Below are 18,010 nucleotides of genomic sequence, written 5' to 3'. Positions count from 1 at the left end.
ATGAAGATAATCTTCACAGGGCATTATAATCATTGTGAATATAATAATAATAAATGCTTATGAAATTGTTGATAAAAGGTACACTCATGCATTGTTGGGGGGAACATAAATTAATATTGAAATTGGAAATAAGTATAGAGATTCCTCAAAAGAATAAGAATGGAACCACCGAATGACTCAGCTATCCAACTCCTTTGTATTTACCCCAAATAACTAAAGGCAACATATCCTATCATGCATATGTATATAGCAGTGCAATTCATAAGAGCCAAGGTATGGAACCAGGATAGGTATCCATTTATCTACAAAGGTATAGATGAATGGATAAATAAAATGTGGTATATAGAAGTTTTACTCAGCCATAATGAAGAGTGAAAATATGTAATTTTCTCATAAATGTATGGAATTGGAGAATACATAAAGTAAAATAAGCCAGATTGACAAAGACAAAGGAAGAATGCTTATTTCTCTCATTTGCAGAAGATAGAGAGAATAATTTATTTCAAAAAAATAACTAATGAAAATAGAAGGAAGAACAATAGAGTAGAAAGAGCACGAAGAGGAAGTGAAGAGGAAATGGAAAGGGAAGAACTGCAGAATAAAATTCAACAAATTATGGTATGTGCATATATAAGAATATCACAATGCATTCCACTTTTATATAATAAACAACTTAAAACTCAATTAATAGAAGGAAGATCACAAACAGAGGATGAGGGTGAGAGGAGGGTAGGATTAGAATAGAAATAGAACAAGTTATGTTATATGCATTTATAAACATGTCAAAATGAACCCCACAATAAGGCAAAAATACTATGCCCTAAAAAAAATTTAAAAAGAAAAAGATTATATAAAAATGAGGAAATTTAGAGACAACTTGGGCAACTATCACATTTAGCGATAGATTCAGTGAGTCCCAGGGGTAATGAAGGGAGAAAGAGTGGGGGAAGAGGACATTTGATAATTTTTTTTTTTTTTTTTTTTGACAGTTTTCCCAGTATTTCCTTTATTTTACAAGGTACGGGTCAAGAGCATGTTGCTCAAGATTTACAACTATGCTTTCTACATCTCTTTTTTTTTTTTTTTATTTTTTATTTATTTTTTTTACGTTTACATAGGGTAATGATGTTTATTATATTTTTCCCCTCCCCCCCCCCCCCCCCCCCCCCCCCCCCCACCCCTCTTTTCCCTCTAACAGTCCTTCTTTCCTTCATTCTTACTGCTCTCCTTAGCCTAACTCTAAACCTAACCCTAAACCTAATGCTAGCCCCTCCCCCCCCCATTATATGTCCTCATCCGCTTATCAGCGAGATCATTCGTCCTTTAGTTTTTTGAGATTGGCTTATCTCACTTAGCATGATATTCTCCAATTTCGACCATTTGCCTACAAATGCCATAATTTTATCATTCTTCATTGCGGAGTAATATTCCATTGTATAAATATGCCACAGTTTCTTTATCCATTCAAACTGAAGGACATCTAGGTTGGTTCCACAATCTGGCTATGGTGAATTGAGCAGCAATGAACATTGATGTGGCTGTATCTCTGTAGTATGCTGATTTTAAGTCCTTTGGGTATAGGCCAAGGAGTGGGATAGCTGGGTCAAATGGTGTTTCCATTCCAAGCTTTCTGAGGAATCTCCACACTGCTTTCCAGAGTGGTTGCACTAATTTGCAACCCCACCAGCAATGTATGAGTGTTCCTTTTTCACCACATCCTCGCCAACACCTATTGTTGCTTGTATTCTTGATAATCGCCATTCTAATTGGGGTGAGATGAAATCTTAGGGTAGTTTTGATTTGCATTTCCCTTATTACTAGGGATGTTGAACATTTTTTCATATATCTGTTGATTACTTGTACATCTTCTTCTGTGAAGTGTCTGTTCATTTCCTTAGCCCATTTGTTGATTGGATTATTTGTATCTTCGTGTAGAGTTTTTTGAGTTCTTTATAGATTCTGGAAATTAGCGCTCTATCTGAGGTATGGTTGGCAAAGATATTCTCCCACTCTGTAGGCTCTCTCTTCACATTTCTGATAGTTTCCTTTGCTGAGAGAAAGCTTTTTAGTTTGAATCTATCCCAGTTGTTGATTCTTGCTTTTATTTCTTGTGCTATGGGAGTCCTGTTAAGGAAATCTGATCCTGAGCCAACAAGTTGAAGATTTGGACCTACTTTTTCTTCTATAAGATGCAGGGTCTCTGGTCTGATTCCGAGGTCCTTGATCCATTTTGAGTTGAGTTTTGTGTAGGGTGAGAGATAGGGGTTTAGTTTCATTCTATTGCATATAGTTTTCCAGTTTTCCCAGCACCATTTGTTGAAGAGGCTATCTTTTCTCCATTGCATATTGTTGGAACCTTTGTCTAGTATGAGAAAATTGTATTTATTTGGGTTTGTGTCCATGTCCTCTATTCTGTACCATTGATCTACCTGTCTATTTTGTTACCAATACCATGCCGTTTTTGTTACTATTGCTTTGTAGTAGAGTTGAAGATCTGGTATTGCAATACCCCCTGCTTCGCTCTTGCTACTGAGGATTGCTTTAGCTATTCTAGGTTTTTATTCTTCCAGATGAATTTCATAATTGCTTGCTCTATTTCTGCGAGGTACATCATTGGGATTTTAATTGGAATTGCATTGAATCTGTATAGAACTTTAGGTAGTATAGCCATTTTGACGATATTAATTCTGCCTATCCAGGAACATGGGAGATCTTTCCATCTTCTAAGGTTTTCTTGAATTCTTTCTTTAGTGTTCTGTAGTTCTCATTGTAGAGGTCTTTCACCTCTTTTGTGAGATTGATTCCCAAGTATTTTATTTTTTTCGATGCTATTGTGAATGGAGTAGTTTTCCTAATTTCTCTTTCTGAAGATTCATCACTTATGTATAAAATGCATTGGATTTATGAGCATTGATCTTGTAACCTGCTACTTTACTGAATTCACTTATGAGTTCTAAAAGTTTTCTGGTGGAATTTCCAGGTTCCTCTAAATATATAATCATGTCATCAGCGAACAGGGATAGTTTGAGTTCTTCTTTTCCTATTCGTATCCCTTTAATTTCTTTGGTTTGTCTGATTGCTCTGGCTAGAGTCTCAAGGACGATGTTGAATAGAAGCGGTGAAAGAGGGCATCCCTGCCTTGTTCCATTTTTAGGGGGAACGCTTTCAGTTTTTCACCATTTAGAATGATATTAGCCATGGGCTTAGCGTAGATGGCCTTTATAATGTTTAGGAATGTTCCCACTTACCCCAATTTTTCTAGTGTTTTGAGCATGAAGGGATGCCGGTATTTTATCAAATGCTTTTTTCTGCATCTATTGAAATAATCATGTGATTCTTACTTTAAGGTCTGTTGATATGGTGAATGACTTTATGGATTTCCGAATGTTGAACAAACCTTAGCATCCCTGGGCTAAAAACCCACTTGATCGTGTGGCACTATCTTTTTAATATATATTTGTATGCGATTTGCTAAAATTTTGTTGAGAATTTTTGCATCGATGTTCATTAGGATATGGGTCTGAAATTTTCTCTTCCTTGATGTGTCTCTGTCTGGTTTAGGTATCAGGGTGATATTGGCTTCATAGAACGAGTTTGGTAGGGTTCCATCCTCTTCTATTTTCAATGGAATAGTTTGAGGAGTATTGGAATGAGCTCTTCTTTAAAGGTTTTAGTAGACCCGGCTGAGAACCCATCTGGTCCTGGACTTTTCTTTGTTGTTGGTAGGCTTTTGATGACCTCTTCTATTTCATGCTTGAAATTGGTTTATTTAAGTTGGTGTATGTCCTCCTCGTTTCAGTTTAGGTAGTTCATATGTCTCTAGAAATTGTTGATGTCTTCGAGGTTTTCTGTTTTGTTGGAGTATAGATTTTCGAATAGCTTCTAATTATGTTTTGTATTTCACTCGTGTCTGTTGTGATGTTTCCTTGTTCATTCCGAATTTTAGTAATTTGAGTTTTTCCCCTTTCTTCTCTTTGTTAGTGTGGCTAAGGAATGTTTATCAATTTTATTTATTTTTTCAAAGAACCAACTATTTATTTTATTAATTTTTCCGATTGTTTCTTTTGTTTCGATTTCGTTGATTTCGGCTCTGATTTTAACTATTTCCTGTCTTCTACTACTTTGGTATTGGTCTGCTCATTCTTTCTAGTGCTTTGAGCTGTAGTGTTAAGTCCTTTATTTGTTGATTTCTACGTCTTTTTTTGAATGCACCCCATGAAATAAATCTTCCTCTAAGTACTGCTTTCATAGTGTCCCAGAGATTTTGATATGATGTGTCTTTGTTCTCGTTTACTTCTAAGAATTTTTTTATTTCCCTCCTGATGTCCTTCTGTTATCCATTCATCATATAATAGTGTATTATTTAGTCTCCAGGTATTGGAGAGTTTCTGTTTTTTATTCTGTCATTTATTTCTAATTTCAATCCATTATGATCTGATAGAGTACAAGTAGTATCTCTATCTTCTTGTATTTACTAACAGTAGCTTTGTGGCATAAAATATGGTCTATTTTAGAGAAGGATCCATGTGCTGCTGAGAAGAAAGTGTATTCAGTTCTGTGTTGGATGGTATATTCTATATATGTCCGTTAAGTCTAAATTGCTGATTGTGTTGTTGAGATCTTATAGTTTCTTTATTCAATTTTTGTTTGGACGATCTATCCAGTGGTGAGAGAGGTGTGTTAAAATCGCCTAGTATTATTGTGTTGTGGGTCTATTTGATTTCTGGAATTGAGAAGGATTTGTTTGACGTACGTGGATGAGCCAATGTTCGGGGCATAGATATTTATGATTGTTATGTCTGCTGATTTATGCTTCCCTTAAGCAGCATGTAGTTCCTTCTTTATCCCTTCTGACTAGTTTTTGGTTTGAAGTCCACATTATGCTGAGATGAGGATGGATACTCCAGCTTTTTTGCTGTGTCCGTGTGCATGGTATGTTTTTCCCCATCCTTTCACCTTAGTCTATGGGTGTCTCTTTCTATGAGATGTGTCTCTTGCAGGCAGCAGTATTGTTGGATTTTTCTTTTTAATCCAATCTGCCAGTCTGTGTCTTTTGATTGATGGAATTCAGGCCATTAACATTCAGGGTTATTATTGTGATATGATTTGTATTCCCAGTCAATTGACTCATCTTTGTTTTTGACATGATTCGGTTTTCTCCTTTTATTTGGCTATTCCTTTAGGCTAGCGCCTCCTGTTGCTGATTTGCATCGTTGTTTTTCATCTCTTCCTCATGGAATATTTTGCTGAGAATGTTCTGTAATGCTGGCTTTCTTTTTGTAAATTCATTTAGCTTTTGTTTATCATGGAAGGATCTTATTTCATCGTCAAATTTGAAGGTAAGTTTTGCTGGGTATAAGATTCTTGGTTGGCATCCATTTTCTTTCAGGGCTTGGTATATGTGTTCCAGGCCCTTCTAGCTTTTAGGGTCTGGATTGAAAAATCTGCTGATATTCTTATTGGTTTCCCTCTGAATGTAATTTGATTCTTTTCTCTCGCGGCCTTTAAAATTCTGGTCTTTATTTTGTATGTTAGGTATTTTCATAATAATGTGCCTTGGTGTGGGTCTGTTGTAATTTTGTATGTTTGGAGTTCTATAAGCCTCTGTACTTGGTTTTCCATTTCGTTCTTCAGATTTGGAAATTTTCTGTTATTATTTCATTGAATAGATTGTTCATTCCTTTGGTTTGTTTCTCTAAGCCTTCCTCAATCCCAATAATTCTCAAATTTGGCCTTTTCATGATATCCCATAGTTCTTGGAGATTCTGTTCATGATTTCTTACCATCTTCTCTGTTGTTCCACTTTGTTTTCAAGGTTAAATATTTTGTCTTCAATGTCTGAGGTTCTGTCTTCCAGGTGTTCTATCCTATTGGTTATGCTTTCTATGGAGTTTTTAACTTGGTTTATTGTTTCCTTCATTTCAAGGATTTCAGTTTGGTTTTTTTTCAGTATCTCTAACTCTTATTGAAATGATCTCTTGCTTCCCGTATTTGGTCTTTTAACTGTTGATTGGTGCGATCATTTAATGCCTGCATTTGCTCTTTCATCTCCTCCTTCAATGCCTGCATTTGCTCTTTCATCTCCTCATTAGCTTCCCTGATCGTTTTAATTACGTACATTCTGAACTCCCTTTCTGACATTTCTTCTGCTGTGCTGTCATTGGGTTTTATTGATGTAGTATCTAGGTTTGTTTGGGACATTTTCTTCCCTTGTTTCTCATAATGGTCAGTTGTCAGTGGGACCCTGAGATATTGCAGTTTTCCACTATTGGCTTATAGTGTCCCAGTAGATTTCCAGTGTATCACCTCCCAGCCTTCAGTAGCCTGATGTCTTGGAGGAATTCTGATAAAGCAGCTCATTCGAAGAATACTGCCCCTAGCCCCCTACTGGTTCCACGTTTTGGAACTGGCTCTGTGCGGAAATGCTCTCACTGTGGCCTGCACCGTGCAGCTGGCGTGTGGGAAGAGCCCACTGCCGGAGTGTGGAAGACTACCTTGGGAAGACTCAAGCTGCCCTGCCCGGCTCTGCTAAGCCACCTCTATCTGGGCCTGCCACCCGGGCTGAGCTTTACCCAGTGGGCAGACTCACCCGTGGCTCCACTTCAGTCCGAGTCTCTCAATGCCTCCCCTTCTTAACTCCTGGGTTCTGGAGCGACCGGGGGTGCAGTCTCCCTCTAGGGCCGCCATCTTGGATCGCCCCCGTGAAGAGAGCCCGCAGCCGGAGTGGGCAGAGCCGCCTGAAGAGGTCTCCGGCTGCCCTGCCCTTATCCCTGAGGCTGACTGCAGATCGAGGCTCTTCCGCTGGTTCTTTGCAGGAGTACACGTGCACTGCAGGGGCTCCGGGACTCGGAGCGTGCTCTGTTCAGACAGGCTCTCACTAGCGGGCCATTCCGTTCCGAGAACCTGGAGAAGCTGGCTGTGTGGGCGGGGCCCACCAGCCGGAGTGCGCAGGACTGCCTGTGGATGACTCTAGCTGCCTGCCCGGCTCCGATAAGCCACCTCTATCTGGGCCTGCCACCGGGCCGAGCTTTACCCAGTGGGCAGACTCACCCGTGGCTCCACTTCAGTCCGAGTCTCTCAATGCCTCCCCTTCTTAACTCCTGGGTTGTGGAGCGACCGGAGGTGCAGTCTCCCTCTAGGCCGCCATCTTGGATCGCCCCGTCGACATTTGATAATTAATGACTGAAAATTTATCCAATTAGAGATAATCAGTGATATGCATTTCTAAGAGCTGCAGTCATGCCCAAGAAGAATAAACACCAAGGGAATTTAACAGAGACACATCGTAGTCACACTGTTGCCAAGGGGATGGTAGAACTTTTACTGTGGCAAGATGAACAGAGGAGAACCACAATAACCTTGGCAGATGAGTTCTCAAGAGAAGAAATGGAAGTGTTGAAAGATCCAATTTTCCAACCAAGGATAGTATGTCATATTTCAAATATAAATGTGGTATAAGATTGGTTTTGTTAAAGAAACCAAGATAATTGATTGCTAGCAAATCTTCCCTACCAGAAATACTGCAGGTCCTCCTATAGAAGAAAGGAAGTCATTCTACGTGGATATATTACTCCCAGAAAAAAACTAAAGCACACTGAAAGTTGTAGACATATCAGCTTATATAAGAGAGAGTGGTTTTTTTCTCTCTATATATATATATATATATATATATTATATATATAATGAAAATGTAATACATATACATATATTTTTCTTGATTTACTTAAGTGACATAAAATGGTATTTCTTTTCTCCTCAATTTATTTCTTTAACATAACATTGTATACATATCTGTTATAATACTGCTTTGAAGTTTATAATATGCATAGATTTTATATATATATAGTTTATATGTGTGTATGTAATATATATACAAACACATACATATATTTTGAAACAGAGTCATGTGTATGTTCACACATGCACACACAAAAGAGACTATTTTGGGACAGTCTTTATTTTGCTACCATTATACTAACATTAACCTGAAATAGATTTGAATAATTTAAAATAAACATGGAAATTCTTATAAACACCAGTCATGTGTGCATCTGTGTTTACTTAACAATATCAATGTTTATTTTGTATGTTATGTCAATGTAAATGTTTAGTAAAACTAAAATAGACAAATGAGATACACAGTATTTAGAAAATAACAGATTTACAAAACAAATTGCTGTAAAATTATAGATATAAATTCATACATATGTATACATATGTAACAATTTTGTGTAATTATATATGAACTAAACATTTTGATATTGATTATTTTATTAGTGGTCAAGACTATGGATTTTTGAGTCAATCTTCTGGATTGAATCTAAATTCAGTTATCTGTTATCTAGAAGAAACTAGAGACTTACTTAGCCTTCTCAAAGACATAATTAAATGATCTGTAAAACAGGTTTAAAAAGCAAATGCTATTTTGAATTGATTTAAAAGAAAATATGGGTTGCTGTACAACTAAATAATGACTATAAATTATTTGGTACAGTGCCAAAAAGAGTTGGTATACTTATTAGATTTAGAAATAGCTACTAGTTCAATGTTTTTAAGTTTTACATGTTTTCATTAAGTTTATTAAATTAATCCACAAATCAGAAAGGGAGTGTTTGTCTCAAAACCGTGTTCATAATGTATCATGCAAACTTTTGATTCTTAGTTTCTCATAATGTCTCCCTGTTATGGGCCCTGTGAAGGTATTTGACTGTAGTCTGGGAAAGATTTCCACATTACTTTTCATGACCATGACTTATTCTTGTATGCTCAAGGTTGTTCCCAATGAGTGGTGTCAGTCTCCACTCAATATCAGAAGAACATTTGTGTAGCTTTCTGTCTGATATGTTGGATTTTGGTGATTTACTTCTTTCTGTGGTTAATATGCCCAGGTCACAATTCAGAAGCACCACACACCTCTTGCCTTACTACTTGCCCCTGTAGTTAGACACTCTCGCCTTACATCCTCCTGAGTATCTGTGTTCCTCCAGAGATAAAAACAAATGCTTGTAAGAGACTGCACAGTGTGAATTATACTATAATAGCATTAAGTAGTTCATCTTTCCTTTCAACCTCATTCTCTTTTGGTCTTTGATTTCACACTGAATTTTCAGCTTATTTACTTATTTGTTTATTTTCAGACTGGGTCTAGCTATTTTTCTAGGCTGGTCTTGAACTTGTGAAAGCAATCAATCTTCCTGTCCAAGCCTCCCTACAAGCTGGGACTACAGGCATGTTCCACCACACCTGGCAACGTTTTCATCTTTGGTGCCCCCTTTGGTCACAATCTCATCATTCTCTCTGACAGAGATGATCTTTCAAGGCCTACATTAACATTCTCTTTAATAAATCATAATTTTTGCACACCACCCTTCCTACTTAACAGGAGATAGTAGGGTCAGCATACTTACAGATTAGGCAAATTCACAGTGCATCATTTGATTAGTATCGGTTTTGCTTTTTGTTTCTTGCAAATGACATTTTTTGAAATGAGTAATATATGAAAGTCAAGGATAAAATCCAAGTGACTATATGCAAAAGAGAAGAAATGCAAAAGAGGCAGACATGGGAATATTTACTCAGGGCTCTTTTGAGGACACTTCTGAAATTAAGATTATCAGAAATTTTTATCCTAATAAAGATGTTCCTGTAGTACCATAAATTTTCGTAATAAAACCTTATCGCTATACATAATATCACCTTCTGTTACACATAGTTTTAACATATCTCTGGACTTCAAGATCCAAATAAAATAATACCTGACCAATTAGTGAATTAATTTCAAAGGAAGATACCTATTCTCTTTTATTGGAAATGCCCAGTATGGCTCTGTGCACCAATGTGAAAACACTATTAATTTATTATCATGTATAGGTAAACAGCAATATTTTTTTCCTGTGGTGCTGGGGATCGAACCCAGGGCCTTGTGCATGCAAGGCAAGCACTGTACCGACTGAGCTATCTCCCCAGCCCCAGTAATTTTTAAATTGAGAAATAGGTAGCATATTTAATTGATTTGACTTGAAAATTCAATTAAAAAGCAACAATGCATAATAAGTGTCATTAAATCCTACCCTTTTCATTTGCTGTACTTGGCTAAAAGTAGTTTATGTACATAGTTATATAGACATAGTTATATGGACATCCACACCTCTTCTTATATGCAAAAATTATCAATTGGCAACACTCTTAATAGTTTATAAAATAGTAAGTGTAGTGGAACGTGCTTGGCTCTTTAACTTGGGGTCACACTGTACCACACTTCAGTAGAAAACCTAACTAGTAAATAGTTTGACAGGAGCCAACATGAAAAGGTACTTATTGGGAAGAATTTTTAATATATTCCAGAAAACTAAATTTATATACATTTATTCCAACATTTATATAAAAATAGAAATACAATCCAAAACAAAAATAGAAACATTAAGGAAACTTTGATAATATCCCAACTACAACATTTCATGTCTCTGAGTCTAACTGTTTTTGTAGGATTCCTTTGTATTCATTCCTTTTTTTCATTATAGCCTAACCATGCCTGAAAATCTAATACCTATGCCTGAAGGAACTCTGTAAGAACCTGAACCTGTTCATAGGTACAATGGACATATATACTTGATGTTCGTTTAATCTTCCAGGTATATCTTCCACTTGAGTTTTTTAATAGTGCTAAGATATAACCTGGTACTCCTGCACAAACTTGTACAATGAAACTTAAAGAAAAAGTAAAATTTTACCTTGCCTGAAAGAGAAATCAGTGATTGATTTCTGCATCTTTTATTCATAAATTGTGTAAATTATATAACTTGGAGTAAAATAAGTTCAATTATATTCTAGTTAGCAGTCAGAGGATAAATTCATAGGTGGAATACATCTCATTTAAATAATATTAAGAAAGAGATAGGGAGTTTTAGGTTAAATAATGGTCAGTTTTACTTTGATAATGTAGTTGTTTTGGTTTTGAATAATTGCAGATTTTCAGAAAGAGTGATACTCTATATTCAACCCTGCTATTTGTAACAGGAAGTAACGAAGGAAGTCAAAGAATGAGAATGATTGACTTATTTCTCTCATCAGTGTTTTGTTGTTCTGTTCAAATGCACATCATGATTTTTTTTCTGACTCTGACAAACACTTCTTCCAAACTTGCTTGCTATCTGTAGATTCCTGAGCAAGTTATTGAACATATTTTGTTTCTGTGTTGCATAAAACTTCTATTTGTTTACCCCAAAAGTCCCCAAATTACATTGACCTAAAGGACAGCCTGGATTCATCATGAACCTCCTTAAGGCAGCCTTCACATCCTTGTTCCTCAGGCTGCAGATCATGGGGTTCAGCATGGGGATGACCAGGGTGTAAAACACGGATGCCATTTTATCAGTGTCTAATGAGTAGTTAGTTCGAGGCTGCAAATACATGAATAGTAGAGTCCCATAGAAAACTGTGACTGCCGTCATGTGTGAAGCACAGGTGGAAAAGGCTTTTTTCCTTCCATCTGATGAACGCATCCTTAGAATAGACAAAACAATGTTGAAATACGATACTAGAACTATAGTCATAGAAAAAAACAATATTTGAAGCTGCGGATATAAAGACTACTGTTTCTGGAATGTAAGTATCAGAGCAAGACAATGTTAACAGAGGCATAATATCACAATAAAAATGATTGATGAAATTGGAAGCACAGTAAGACACAGAGAACACACAAGGTGTAACCACAATAGCTGTACAAAATCCATAGAGGTAGGTGAGGGACACCAGCAGATTGCAGATCCTCCGAGATACCACCACCATGTAGAGCAGGGGGTTGCAAATGGCCACGTAGCGGTCATAGGCCATCACTGCCAGCATGAAAACCTCAGCTACAATGAAAACCAGGAATCCTCCCAGTTGGGTGGCACATTCAAAGTACGAGGAGGTTTTCTTACTTAGCAAAAAATTGACCAGCATTTTAGTGGCAGTTGCTAAAATTTATAATGGCCAGATGTCGGAGGAAATAGTACATGGGGGTCTGAAGCCGAGAGTCAACACTGGTGAGGGTGATGATGCCCAGGTTCCCCATCACAGTCAGCCCATAGATGACCAGGAAGAGCAGGAAGAGAGGAATTTGCAGCTCTGGAAGATCTGAGACTCCTATGAGAATGAACTCAGTCACCTGGGAGAGATTTCCAGGAGCCATGAAGGTACTGGAAATTCATCCTATATCGGGAGAAAAAGAAGTAGTTATGAATTTAAAGAATCCTTTTATAGAACTGTCATTAGAGAGCAAGGACAAATCCTAGAATGAGATTTTCTTGAATCATATACTCTCCTAGCTCAGTTATTACACTAAAAGTTTGTCAAATAAGTATACTTTCCCATTGCCTGTGGAGAGAAAAAGCAAATAGGATACATTAAGTGATGGTCCAACATCATGTAAGAGTTTGAAGAGCAACTCCCTTGCAATCTAATTGAATTCTGAATACGTTTCTACCTTGGAATCCTTTCGATTACTATCATGTATTTTGCAATAAAAGGCTTAACTAAGTGTTATGTCCTCAAGTGAACCAAGGTTTCCTTGTGATTGCTTAATCTGGGATGTCTTGTTCTTTATCAAGAGTATTCTGGGTACAGCCTGCCCCAGTTTCTTTATTCCATCTTTTTCTTACATGTATGTATAAGAGATATATGAACTTGCAAATTATACCACCCATGTAAGTTAGCTGGTTTTTCTTTTCTGCCATTTTAATTAAGTCAGACAAAAATACATGAAGGTGCATTCTCAGATCTTTTTTCAATTTTCTGATTCTCTCATTGGCCTTTAATAGATAAAATCAGTGTAATTTGTGTCATTTTTTGTAAATCATTGATGTGGTTTACTAGATTCTGCTTTTAATTCCACCCCTCTCTTTTCTTCTTCTTCTTGTCTGTATGTATTCTTCAAATCATTTCCATGCACTTATTTTAGTCACTATTTTTATTTATAAAACTTAATATTATTTATAAAATAAAAATACATGGGGTCTTTAGTTGACTTATTATTATATTTTCTTGCTGATATTTTTATTATTATAATAATTATCCTTATTTTATACAGATAATTGTATTAGATAGATTTACCATAGAATTACTTACTATTTAAATATGGCCAAATATTTTCCTAGAATTATTTATTTTAATGATGGCCACCTACCCCTAGCTAAAACAATGGGATCTCTTTGCATTCACAATTGATAGTTCCAGTGGTGGACACTGACAGCAGCAAGTCCTATGGTAGTTCCTTATCAAAAAACTTCAAATTAAACTTATGTTATGACTGTATCATCATAAATACTGAAACAGTAAAAAGCTATTAACTTGTTCTCTCCTTTTAAAAAGAATAAAATAGGTTGAAAAAGAGAAAATTATTCTGAAATAAGAAAAATAATGAAATGACGATTTAAGAAGAACCAGAGAAATAAGACCAAAATGATTCCTAATACTATTGAATATCTGATGTCGGGTTTTTTTTTTTTTTCCCTGAGACCAAATATCCTTCATCCCCTTGGTTTATTTGAATTATCTTCTCATTTAATTATCAACCATATACTTCTTTACTTGATGCTCTTCCAGACCATGTTCAAGCTTCAGGACCCTTGTCCCTCACCTCATGAACCTACTTTTCCAAAAATAGGAGTAGTCTGTTACTTGAAATTTGCTATGACAGCAGATTTTAAATGCTGTCACTACAAAAAAAAAAAAAAAAAAAAAAGAAATGATAGTCATATTAGGTGACAAAGAGGGAATTATCCTAATTATTGCACTCATTTCACAATGTGTGTATGTGTCTCAAATATCATGTTGCTTGTCTTAAATATATACAGTTCTATTTGCCAATACTTGTGTTACAGTTTACATATAATAAAATGCCATGACTTTTGAAAAATGACATTTGTGAGAATTTTTATGTAGCTTGGCAGCGTTGAGTCAGGAATCAAGATTACATGAGTCATTTTCTGATTTAATTCCACACAATTTTCACTTTGAGTATTACAGTGGATTAAACAAGTATGATTTGGAAAATGCATATACTTGAAATTAAAAAGTGTCTACTCAAACAACGAAGAGAATACGAGATGTCAAAAAGCCATTTATTTGCTGAACGAGCGCCTACAATGTGAATGATGCTGTGTTAGCACTGAGTCTGTGACACTGTGTAGACAATCTTATGACAAAGACAAAATAGACATGGAAGCAAATGAAATTAACCTTTTCATGCATCAATCTCTTCTAATAGGTATTGTCAGAGCTGCATATTTTTCAAAATAATGATGCCATTCCAGTAGATGACAAAAAAACCTACCCTGAGGTTGCTAATCATAAATCAACTTTTTAAAAAAATCAGGCAGTAAGCTATCATAAGTCAAATTTTGCTGTAGTGTGAAGATTTGGGTAGGGGGTACAGAATTATCTGCATTTTTGAATGGCACCTAGTTAAAAATCTTCCAAAATGCCCACCATACAATAGATACATAATATATTAACTTAAGTTTAATGACCACCTTCAGTGTTTATATATCTGGAAAAGTTCTGTATTCAGCAAAAATATTCTTGGTCAATGGGTGTTGCATGACCAAATACTGCTCCATCTTTTCTAGAAAGTCATTTTCTGATTTAATTCAGGAATGGGGAATGGAACTGAAGGAACCCTAAGTAAAAAATATAAAGGTAGATCTTCGTTAAAGTAGATGATTAAGTCAGTGAGTTAATGACAAAACAAGGTGGTGTCAGTAATGGAAAGAAAATTGCGGTCTGCATGTCAGTCTTGCACATTAACGCTTTTGACAGCAGAAAACTGTATTAAAAGGCATAACTACTTTTGCAGAGTACAGGGTCTCTGAGGATCTTTGGGGATAGCCCATCTTAAGCTGTGTGTCCTTAGAAATGTCAAAGACCAATGTTGCAACTTACCTTCCTGAATGTCTGCTTTGGCTTCCCATGATTTTAATCCTGACAGGTTGCTACAGAATGGATTTAAATTATCTTTTCCACCCTTGAGACTAATTTTTTGAAGTTCTAATCTAATTCAAATATAAACTAATTACACATCATTAACTGAGGCAGAGTGCCTTGCGCCTCTGTTAATTATTCTCAGAAAATCCACTAGGAAGAATAAAACACATGTCATGCCTCACTATAACTAAATAAAAATTTGTGTTCTCACAGAATCCTGAAAATCATAGGTATGCCTTGGCCAGAATTTCAGTGTCACAATGCCATGTGCATATTAGGGGTATAACACACACCAGTACATAATTCATGAGTGAATAAAACAATGACTTTCTAGAAAAGATGGGGCAGATTTGGTCATCCAACACCCATTGACCAAGAATATTTTTGCTGAATACAGAACTTTTCCAGATATATAAACATAGGCTGGCATAAGGCAACACATTATAACCCCTATTATTTCTTCCAAAAAATTAGTAGCACATAATTTATTCTTATGTTTATATGAATTTTTTATTTTGATTGTTTTCCAAGGTTGCTCTTTATCACTTAATTCTAAAAATTTTATGGAGATGCACATTGATGTCATTTGTTTCTGTTTATCCTTCTTGGAACTATTTTAGTCATTTACATCTCTGGTATTATGTTTTAAAAATAATTTTGGGAGGGAATTCTGGCCAGCATTTCTTCCCATGTTTTATTCCTGCCCTATGTATACTCTTCTTTTCGCTTGAACCTACTATTATACACTACTAGGTAAATTGTGCCTCATCTGCAGTAGATCACTGAGATTATTTTCATGATTCAATTCAGAATTTTGTTTTCTTTCTGTCTTTATTTTAGGTACCATCTTTTTTTTTTTTTTTTTTTTTCTCCCAGTGGTGGGTGTGATACCGGGGATTGAACTCTGGGGCATTCAACCATTGAGCTACATTCCCAGCTCTATTTATATTTTATTTAGATACAGGGTCTCAGTGAGTTGCTTAGTGTCTTGATGTTGCTGAGGCTGACTTTGAACTCGAGATCCTCCTGCCTCAGCCTCCAGAGTCGCTGGGAATATAGGCATGTGCCATTGCTCCTGGTTTAGGTAAGAAGCTCAGGTAGCATTTTAAATGACTCATTTAAGCTGACATCTTTTCTTTTTCAGTATATAATCTGATATTATTAGAGTCAATAAACACTTGCTCATGATATTTTTTTTTTAGTTTTGGAAATTGAGCTTTTTGGAATCTTTAATTTGGTCCTTATAATACAATATTTTTTAAATTATAAAGCACCTTGTTTCCGTAAAAAATGTCAAATGTTTTAAACAAGAATCAGTTGTGTCAACTTGAGACTTATTTTCAAGTTCTTAGAAATGTGCAAAGCAGCTATAAACTCTGAGACCTGTACCAGATGTCCTGGTGTTGGACAAGAACCCACACTAGATATTTGGAATTTGCATGTCTTCCTGCCCTGTGTTTACATCTGGGAAAAGTGTGGCTTACAGTATCCCGGTCACTCTTTTGACACACTTGTGGATATCCAGTGCTGACATGTGCAATTCTGAATTCAACCACAAACTCAGGGGGAGTTTGTGTGGAGGAAATATTCATGATGATAGTGACATATAGGATAACAGGGAGCGATATGACCAAAGTATGCTTCCGTTACCCGCAATCAATTTAAATATAAAATATTATTTTCTTACTAAAGGAAAAAAGATTGAAAATATGGGAAACACATAAAAAAGAACATGTGTTCTAAATATATGATGTCTGCAGGACACTCGCTTCATTTACATTATTATTTTAGGTTCAGAACATACAATGAAAACAAGCATAAAAAGGTCTTTGTCCAAACAACAAAACCCTGCAAAACAAACATAGTTAGTTAACACAGAGTTTAAGGTCTTCCCATTGAGAGAATAAAAATGACCATAGAAGTACTGAAGACATTGAACCAGAAGCAAAAAATATTAAGAAAGAATTGAAATTTAATTTAATTGAGTTCTGAAATACGAGGGTTAATTTGGGTAGAAATAAAGGAAATAATCTAGTTTTCTGTACGGTATCATGAATTTTGAAGTGATAAATAAAGAATATATTCATATATGTTAGACGCAGTGTCAACTGACATTGCCTTATCAAAGTTAACTGGAGCAGCTTTGCATATTAAATATCAAATACAAAATTTGCATTGATTCTTAAAGACCCTGTGGAAGGCATTTTTTACCTCTTTGTTCCTAATGCTGTAGATCAAAGGGTTAAACATGGGGATCACTAAAGTGTAAAATACAGAGACCAGTTTATCAGTTTCAAAGGAGTGAGTGGATTTGGGCTGCACATACATAAAAAGTAGAGACCCATAGAACACCACCACCACTGTCAGATGAGACCCACATGTGGAGAAAACTTTTTTCCTGCTTTCTGCAGAATGCATTCGACATATGGCAAGCAGAATCAGAATGTAGGATACCAAGATGATCAGGAGGGATGAGAACAAATTAAATGCTGAAAACAGTATGATCAATAATTCTATATCCCGTGCATCTGAGCAGAGCATAGGTAACAAGGGTACATCATCACAGTAGAAATGAGTGATAACCTTGGAGCCACAGAAGGTCAGTATGAAAATCTTAACAGTGATCATCAGAGCCTGAAAGATGCTGTAGAGGTATGGAATGCCCACCAGCACATGGCAGAGTCTCTGAGACATGATGACATTGTAGAGCAGAGGGTTGCAGATGGCCACATAGCGGTCATAGGCCATGGTGGACAAGATGAAAAGTTCACTAATAATGAAAGTAATGATGAAAGCCATCTGGGTGGCACATGCATAAAAGGAAATGGTTCTTATTCTAAAAGTTAAATGAAAGATAAATTTTTGAAAAGCAGGGATCCTTGTGATCCCTCTGTTACGTCATAAACTCTTAATAGAGTCAGCAATATTTGGAGTATAATTATTGGTCACAAAACCATGTAGGTATTAATATAGAAACATCAGTCTTCATATCATCTATACAATGGACTCAAATTTTTCTTCATATAATTCCATTTTGTTAGACAAT

General features: G+C 36.0%; 1 protein-coding gene and 1 pseudogene across 1 annotated transcript; both read right to left on the bottom strand.

Annotated features, from left to right (window-relative positions):
* Positions 1–11,207: 11,207 nt before the first annotated feature.
* On the bottom strand, positions 11,208–12,172 carry LOC124975035 (olfactory receptor 8J3-like; annotated as a pseudogene).
* Positions 12,173–17,121: 4,949 nt separating this feature from the next.
* Positions 17,122–17,712, bottom strand: LOC124975034 (olfactory receptor 8K5-like). The gene has a single exon (XM_047537929.1). It carries the CDS (start codon positions 17,710–17,712, stop codon positions 17,122–17,124), a length of 591 nt encoding a protein of 196 aa, XP_047393885.1.
* Between the last annotated feature and the right edge of the window lie 298 nt (positions 17,713–18,010).

The sequence above is a fragment of the Sciurus carolinensis genome, unplaced genomic scaffold (genome assembly GCF_902686445.1).
Source record: "Sciurus carolinensis unplaced genomic scaffold, mSciCar1.2, whole genome shotgun sequence".
NCBI lineage: Eukaryota > Metazoa > Chordata > Mammalia > Rodentia > Sciuridae > Sciurus > Sciurus carolinensis.
The sequence above is the reverse complement of the archived record's forward strand: the minus strand, read 5'-3'. Positions and strand labels throughout refer to the sequence as shown.